Source organism: Myotis brandtii, unplaced genomic scaffold, assembly GCF_000412655.1.
Source record: "Myotis brandtii unplaced genomic scaffold, ASM41265v1 scaffold105, whole genome shotgun sequence".
Classification (NCBI taxonomy): Eukaryota; Metazoa; Chordata; class Mammalia; order Chiroptera; family Vespertilionidae; genus Myotis; species Myotis brandtii.
This window is the reverse complement of record NW_005353538.1, coordinates 715843-724450: the sequence shown is the minus strand read 5'-3', so window position 1 is coordinate 724450 and position 8608 is coordinate 715843. Positions and strand designations below refer to the sequence as shown.

Here is an 8608-nt window from a genome sequence, read left to right as displayed (position 1 = left end):
GACGTGCGCGGCTGCCTGGAGGCGGGCGTCCGCACGGAGGAGGAGTTCCAGCTGCTGCACATCTTCCGCGGGGACGCCCTGCGCTTCTTCCTGGCCCCGTGCGTGGAGCCGGGGCACCCGGGCACCTTCGTGTTCACTGTGCCGGCCATGCAGGAGTACCTGGCCGCCCTCTACATTGTGCTGGGCTTGCGCAAGACCACGCTGCAGCGGGTGGGCAAGGACGTGGCCGAGCTGGCGGGCCGCGTCGGGGAGGACGTCAGCCTGGTCCTGGGCATCGTGGCCAAGCTGCTGCCGCTGCGGATCCTGCCCGTGCTCTTTAACCTGCTGAAGGTAACACCAGCGCGGCCCCAGCGGCCTCCTGCTTCCCTCCCAGAAGGAAAGGGCTGCTTCCTGCAGAGCTCGGAGCCCTTCCTTCGGCTCTGGTTTCAGATTTGGGCAATGTGGCTTTATTTTACTTTATATTTCATTTTATTGCTTTGAGAGAGGAAGGGAAAGGGAGAGAGAAGCATTGATAGGCTGCCTCCTGCTCGCCCCACCCTGGGGATCTAGCCCGCATTCTGAGCATGTGCCCTGACAGGGAACCAACGCCCGCCACTGAGCTGTACCAGCCAGGCCAGTGTGGCTTTAGTGGGCTGGGGCGTTAAGAAGGGCGGAGAGAAGCCACAGGCTGGGAGGGGAATTTGAGGATGCAGGGACTTTATTTATTTATTTATTTTTAAAATCTTTATGGTTAAAAGTATTACATATGTCCCCCTTCCCCTCCCATTGCTCCCCTCCAGTTCACCCCTGCCCCCCCCTCCAGACCTTCACCACCCCATTGTCTGTGTCCATGGGGTTGATCACCTCCCACCCACCCAGCCTCCCCCGCCTTCCCTCCGAGATTCCGCACTCTGTTCCCTGCTTCCATGTCTCTGGATCCACTTCGTTCATCAGTTTATTTTGTTACTTAGATTCCTCATATGAGTGAGATCATGTGACACTTGTCTTTCTCTGACTGACTTATTTCACTCAGCATGAGACTCTCCAGGCCCCTCCATGCTGTCTCAAAGGGTAAGAGATCCTTCTCTTTTACTGCTGCACAGTATTCCATGAGGTAAATGTACCCCAGCGTTTTTATCCACTCGTCTGCTGATGGGGCCCTTGGGCTGTTTCTAGGTTTTAGCTATTGTAAATTGTGCTGAGGGTGCAGGGACTTTAATAACAACCCTACAATTCTAAGACGGTTTTCTTCCACACCTCTGCTCCTAGCCCTTATTTCTGGAAGGTTATTGAATTTGGTGGCATATAATCTTTCATAATAGTCTAGCATGATCCTTTGTATATCTGTGATGTCTGTGGTGACTTCTCTCATTTCTGATTTTGTTTATATGGATCTTGTCGCTTTTTTCCTTAGTGCAGTGGTTCTCAACCTGTGGGTCGCGACCCCTTTGGCGGTTGAACGACCCTTTCACAGGGGTCGCCTAAGACCATCCTGCATATCAGATATTTACATTACGATTCATAACAGTAGCAACATTACAGTTATGAAGTAGCAACGAAAATAATTTTATGGTTGGGTCACAACATGAGGAACTGTATTTAAAGGGCCAGAGGTTGAGAACCACTGCCTTAGTGAATCTAGCCAGGGGTTTGTCAATTTTATTAATCTTAAAAAAAAACACAGCTCTTCATTTTATTAATTTTTTGTATAGTCTTTCTGTTCTCTATTTCATTCCATTCTGCTCTAATTTTTATTATTTCCTTTTTTCTGCTGACTTTGGGTTGCTTTTGTTCTTCTTTTTATAGTTCTTTAAGATGTGAAGTTAGGTTGTGTACTTGGGATTTCTCTTATTTCTTGAATAGACCTGTAATGATTTGAACTTCCCTCTTATTACTGCTTTTGCTGCATCCCAGAAGTTTTTTTTTTTTTTAAATATATTTTATTGACTTTTCACAGAGAGGAAGGGAGAGTGATAGAGAGCCAGAAACATCAATGAGAGAGAAACATTGATCAGCTGCCTCCTGCACGCCCCCTGCTGGGGACGCGCCCGCAACCAAGGCACATGCCCCTGACCAGAACTGAACCTGGGATCCTTCAGTCTTCAGGCCGATGCTCTATCCACTGAGTCAAACCAGTCAGGGCTCCCAGAAGTTTTTAAAAATATATATTTAAATATATGTTCTTTGTTTCAGGTAGAGTAACTCCCTTGAGTATTTCCTGCAATGTAGGTTTTTCTGGTGATAAAATCCCTCAGCTTCTCTATGTCTGGGGTCGTGTTTATTTCTCTCCTTCATATTTAAAGGATTATTTTGCTGGATATATTATTCATGGCTGGTAATTTCTCTCTTTCAGACATTTTAATATTTAGTTCTACTCTCTTTTGGCTTGTAGAGTTTCTGCTGAAAAGTCAGATGAAATTCTGATGGGTTTTCCTTTGTAGGTCACTTCCTTCTTTTTCCTGGCTGTTTTAAGAAGTTTTTCATTGTCACTGATTTTTGACAGTTTTAATATAAAGTGCCTTGAGAGGGCCTCTTTGGATTGAAGTAACTAGGGTTCTGTTTGCTTCTTGGATTCAAGGATTCAGTTCTTGCCATAGGTTTGGGAAGTTCTCACCCACTGTTTGTTTGAATAGACTCTCCATTCCCTTCTTCCTCTTCCAGAATGCTATTATTCTAATATTGCTTTTTCTGATGGAGTCAGCGAGTTCTCATAGAGCTCTTTCATTTTTCTTTTTAATATTTTTTTTATTGATTTCGGAAAGGAAAGGAGAGGGAGCGAGAGATGGAAACATCAATGAGTGAGTCATTGATTGGCTGCCTCCTGCACGCCCCACACTGGGGATCGAGCCCGCAACCCAGTAATGTACCCTTGACCAGAATCGAACCCGGGACCTTTCAGTCTGCAGGCCGACGCTCTACCCATTGAGCCATTTTTCTTTATGGTCAGGCCTGTCTTCTTTCTTCTGCATCATTTCTAGATTCCTATCTTTGATATCACTAATTCTTTCCTCCATCTGGTTGGCTCTGTTTTCTGTGTTTAGTAGTTTACTTTTAAAATATGTATATATTTTTATTGACTTCAGAGAGGAAGGGAGAAGGATAGAGAGCATGACTGATTGGCTGCCTCCTGCACGACCCCCACTGTGGATCAAGCCCGTAATCTGGGCATGTGCCCTTGGCTGGAATCAAACCCGGACCCTTCAGTCTGCAAGCTGACGTTCTATCCTCTGAGCCAAACCTGCTAGGGCAAGTAGTTTATGCTTAATCTCCTTAATTGCATGCTTCATTTCCAGGATTTCTGATTATTTTTTTCTTAAATATATTTTTTATTGATTTTAGAGAGAGAGAAATGAGAGGGAGAGATAGAAACATCAATGATGAGAGAGAATCATTGATTGACTGCTTCTTGTACACCCCCTACTGGGGATTGAGCCCGCAACCTGGGCATGTATCCTGACCCAGTATAGAACCATGACCTCCTGACGCATGGTTTGACGCTCAACCACTGAACCACATTGGCCGGGCTGATTGATCCTTTTTTAAAGTTTCAATCTCTTTGGTAAAGTACTTGTTTTGTTCATTGATTTGTTTTCTGAGTGCACTGAATTGCCTGTCTGTATATTCTCGCATCTTATTGAGTATTTTCAGAACAGCAATCTTGAAATCTCTGTCATTTATGTCACATATTTCCATGTGTTCCAGCTTGCTTTCTGGGGATTTTTCCTTTCCTTTCTGATCATCCTCATTACCGTGGTGATTAATGGTATTTGCTGTTCTCCTTTGCCTCTCTACTGGTACCTTTATATCTGTCTTATTAATACCCAATAGCCCCTTTCTCTGCAGAGGTCTTTCTATTATTTTCCAGTAGATGGCGCTGGATTGCAATATTTTTTACCTCTGTGATCCAGTCTTGAATTCCATGGCTTCCAAAGACAGTACAGCGGTGCTGCTTGGAGGTGGGGTTTGTTTTGCCCTCACCGTAATGGTGACCCCTGACCTCCGTAGGGTCCCATTCTAAGCACCCCTCCTGGGGATCAGTCACAGAGGGAAACAGCGGTTCGACTGTATCTTGGTTTACAGATAATATGCTCCTGGACCCAACTCCAAGGGCACCGGGAGACCAGTATTGGGAGTCCAAGTGGCAGCGGGGCTCTGTGGTTCCGTTTCTTTGTCTGAAACACCACCACCTGGCCCTACTGTGGGGAGTCACAGGGCAGAAACCTGTGCTCTGTGAGGCGTCTGCTGGCTCAGTCACTCGCTCCACTGGCCCTGCCCGGCTGCCCCCTCCTCCCAGCAGAAGGAAATGCCTGCTACTGCCCACTTCCTCTCTTCTCCAGGCTGAGCAGCAAGCTCCCAGCTGCAGGGCTATGTCTGTGGCCCCATCTGCATTTTCCTCCCTTCTCATCTCCCTGTTCATTCCTGGTTGCCCACCTTTATTATTATTTTTTTAAATATATTTTTGTTGCTTTCAGAGAGGAAGGGAGAGGGAGAGATAGATAGAAACATCAATGATGAGAGAAAACCATTGATTGGCTGCCTCCTGTATGCCCCACACTGGGGATCGAGCCCACTACCCGGGCGTGTGCCCTGACCAGGAATCCAACTGTGACCTCCTGGTTCATAGGTCCACGCTCAACCACTGAGCTGCGCTGGCCGGGCCTGGTTGCCCACCTTTAGAAGTTCATGGCGAGGGTCTCTCAGGCTGCGTCTGCGTTGAGCAGGGGCTTTTGTTGAATTATAGTTGGATAACTTGTTGAAGTTTCAGGGGGAGAGACCAAGGGGATCGCTCATGCCACCATTCCTCTGACTCACTTCATCCTTATCTCTGAAATGGGGATAATAGAATCTGTCTCATTGCCTAATAGGAGGGTGAAACACATTCATCCGCATAGTGAGGATGCTATTTAATTTTTAAGCATAAAAACAGGCTCAGCCGCCCACCCCTTTTCACACCATCTCATCAGACGGGCGGTAATGGCTGGGGCTGCCCACCCTTCGAGGATGTGCTTGCCTCACCGACTGCAGTGGGAGACTGGTGCCCTGGAGGGCCCAGCACCCCTCCACTGTAGAGTCAGGGTTCTTAGCCCCACGCTCAGAGGGAGGCCTGCTTAGCAGAGGGCAGTTCCATCTGCTTCTTCATGACCCAAGGGGAACATTTCCTTATCCCAACACCAGATTAGGGTCAGTACAAGAGCACTACCCTCCATGGCCGGAGCCTCGCCTGGAAAAAGTAAAAAAAATAAAACCATACTTTAGAGGAGGTGCCATAGCACCCCTGGTGGCTCCCCGAGCAAGGACCTCCTGTCCTTTCGGAACAATTGCAGGGACGAGCGGTGGGGTTGCAGACATCCCCAACATTCCTCTCTTCAGTGAATATTTGCGTTCCTGCCGTGTGCCAGGCACTGTGCTAGATTCTAAGAAAAACCAGTTAATAGAACCCCAGGTTTCTGCGTTTTCTCATCGTGCGGTCTGAACACAGACCCGTCAGCATCACCATGGAATGAGCACGCCCGGTCAGGGCCGAGTGTCCGGGGCCTGGCCTGGGGTAAGGAAGCCTCTGTGCAGGGGGGCAGTCGCTCTGGTCCCTGAGGGTCCCCAGAGAGAATCGGCGGAGCACCCCTGAAGAGTAGAGAGCTTTGAAGGAGGAGAAACCTCAGCATTGGAGAGAGGGAAGCAGAGTGGGTGAGGGTGCGAGGCCTGTGATGAAGTCGGCAGGGACCCGTGATGCCGGCTGACGTGGGAGGGACGTGACCTCAGTCGGCATTGCTCTGAGGATGATGTTGAAGCTGGGGATGTCGTTATAATACCAGCGGCTCCACACTGACTGCACGCCATCTGCTGCTTCCTTCCCACCACCTCCCGGGCTGGACATGCATGGGGCTGGGAAGAAGGATGTGTGTCTGGAGGGCATGAGAACGCGGGCTGAGGGAGGACTGCGGGCAGATCGCATGGGGCCCAGTTATGAACAGTTTCCTATTCTGTGCAGGCAGTGGGAGCCCCGGGAGGTGTCGCAGCCAGGGAGTCATGTGACCAGACAGACCATGCTGCGAGTGCAGGAGGGACGCCCGGCTGGGGCAGGCGGGGAGCCGGCACGCAGAGGCCGCAGCCCCTGCCCTCTTCCTCTCCCAGGTGGTCCCACGCGTGTTCGGGAGAGTGGTGGGGAAGAACCGCGAGGCGGTGGCCCAGGCCATGGTGCTGGAGATGTTCCGAGAGGAGGATTACAACAACGATGATGTCCTGGACCAGATGGGCGCCAGCATCCTGGGCATGGAGGGCCCCCGGCGCCACCCCGACGAGGCCCCCGAGGACGAGGTCTTCGAGCTCTTCCCCATGTTCATGGGGGGGCTGCTCTCTGCCCAGAACCGGGCCATGCTGGCCCAGCTTGGCTGCCCCATCAAGAACCTGGACGCCCTGGAGAACGCCCAGGCCATAAAGAAGAAGCTGGGCAAGCTGGGCCGGCGGGCGCTGCCCCCCTCGGAGCTCCTGGACCACCTCTTCTTCCACTACGAGTTCCAGAACCAGCGCTTCTCTGCCGAGGTGCTCAGCTCCCTGCGCCGGCTCGACCTGGCGGGCGTGCGCATGACACCCCTCAAGTGCACGGTGGTGGCAGCTGTCCTGGGCAGCGGCAGGCATGCCCTGGACGAGGTGAACTTGGCCTCTTGCCAGCTGGACCCCGCTGGGCTGCGCACGCTCATGCCTGTCCTCTTGCGCGCCCGGAAGCTGGGGTGAGGACCTTGTGCTCGGGCATGAAGAGGAGAGGCTGGCGGGGCAGAGGTGGGAGGAGGAGGTGCCAGGGAGACCGGGGGCACTGAGGAAGGGCCACGGGCCGGATGGGGGTGTGTGTGGGTGGAGAGGATGAGCAGTAGGAGGGAGGACAGGTGTGGACTGCAGAGGCAGGATGGGGAGACAGGCCAGTGGATGGCCAGCCTCGGCTCAACTTCTCTGGTTTCTCCCTCCCATCGGGCCACCCTCTGCTCCAGCTTGCAGCTCAACAGCCTGGGCCCGGAGGCCTGCAGGGACCTCCGAGAGCTGCTGCTGCACGACCAGTGCCAAGTCACCACCCTGCGGTGAGCGCCTGGGGGGGCTGCGGGACGGCCAGCTGAGGTCAGGGGTGTGCTCCACCTCAACACGCCTGGCACAGGCCCACTCCAGGTCCAGGACAAGCAGGAGGGCAGATGGGGTGAGATGCCACCAGCAACAGGTGCTGAGAGAGCCGCTCGTGGGACTAAAGTCAGGCTGGGAAAGGGCTTGGAATGGGGCCCAGGCCGGTGGCTTGGTGACAGAGCCACTGACCCCGGGAGGTGTGCTGCCTCACAAGGAGGACCTCACGCTGGGCACTCCGTCGATGCTCCCAGAGTTGACTGACTTACTAGGAACCAGACTTCTGGGCTCCCGATTTCTGGTTGAAGTGAGGGGAGGCGAATGAGGAAAGAGAAAGGAGGGAGGGCGAGAAGGATGGGGCAGCGGGCTCCGGGCTCCAGGGAGGAGGTGAGGGGAGAAGGGAGAGGGAGTCAGCAAGGGGAGTGGAAAGGGGGTGAGGAGAGAAGCCAGCTCCTGCCCTCTCCCTCCTCTGCAGGTACCACCCCTGCTAGTCTCCACCCTCCCTCCTGGGCCTGCAGTTCTGTGTCCAGGCTGGTCTCCACCCCAGGTTGCACCCTTTGGGCCCAAGCACGGGGTCTCTCCCACAGGCCCTTGTAACCTTGGGGTGCTTGTGGCTGCAGGCTGTCCAACAACCCGCTGACGGCTGCAGGGGTGGCCTCGCTGGTGGAGGGCCTGGCGGGAAACACCTCCCTGACACACCTCTCCCTGCTGCACACGGGCCTCGGGGACGAGGGCCTGGAGCTGCTGGCTGCCCAGCTGCAGCACAACCAGCGGCTACAGGAGCTGAACGTGGCCTACAATGGCGCCTGTGACACCGCGGCCCTGGCTGTGGCCAAGGCGGCCTGGGAGCACCCCTCCCTGCAGCTGCTCCAGTGAGTCTTGTCCCCGCCCAGCCCCCAGCCCGAGCTGCTTCTCCTCCAGTGAGGGGCCTGGCCTCTCTGCCTGGCTCCGGAGTGATGCCAGCCCACCTGGAGCCAACCCTTCCCTGCTGTCCTTCCCCCATGTGTCCTGGGCTCCTGGTGGCCCCCTTCCTAGTCCCTGGTCCCACTAAATTCTACAGGCATCCCTGCCTCCCGTGGGCCACCACCCTCCGTCTCGGGCTCATTGAAGACACACCCATCGCGTTACACAGCCGCTGGCTGCGCTGTGAGCCCCCCTTGCTCTCTGTCCGCCCCACCCTCTGCCCCTCCCTCTCAGAGCCCTGCTGATGGCACCGCCTCTGCTCTCTCCCGCTAGCCTCTACTTCAACGAGCTCAGCTCCGAGGGCCGCCAGTTGCTGCGGGACTTGGGGGACGCGGCGGAGGGCCGGGCCCGGGTGGTGGTGTCGCTGACAGAGGGCACGGCAGTGTCGCGGTACTGGTCGGTGATCCTCAGTGAAGTCCAGCGGAACCTCCACAACTGGGATCGGGCCCGGGTCCGGCGCCATCTCCAACTCTTGCTGCGGGACCTGGAAGATAACCGAGGCGCCACCCTGAACCCGTGGCGCAAGGCCCAGCTGCTGCACGTGGAGGGCGAGGTCACGGCGCTC

At 54.1% G+C, this 8608-nt stretch overlaps 1 protein-coding gene across 1 annotated transcript in view; it reads left to right on the top strand.

The window, feature by feature from the left end:
* NLRX1 (NLR family member X1) overlaps window positions 1–8608 on the top strand; it is a 29101-nt gene that overhangs the window by 18845 nt on the left and 1648 nt on the right. Inside the window, exons 7-11 of the mRNA XM_014539891.1 lie at window positions 1–330; window positions 6109–6704; window positions 6960–7046; window positions 7701–7952; window positions 8317–8608. Of these exons, the coding sequence (XP_014395377.1) occupies window positions 1–330; window positions 6109–6704; window positions 6960–7046; window positions 7701–7952; window positions 8317–8608 (1557 nt within the window). The remainder of the gene's footprint in view (window positions 331–6108; window positions 6705–6959; window positions 7047–7700; window positions 7953–8316) is intronic.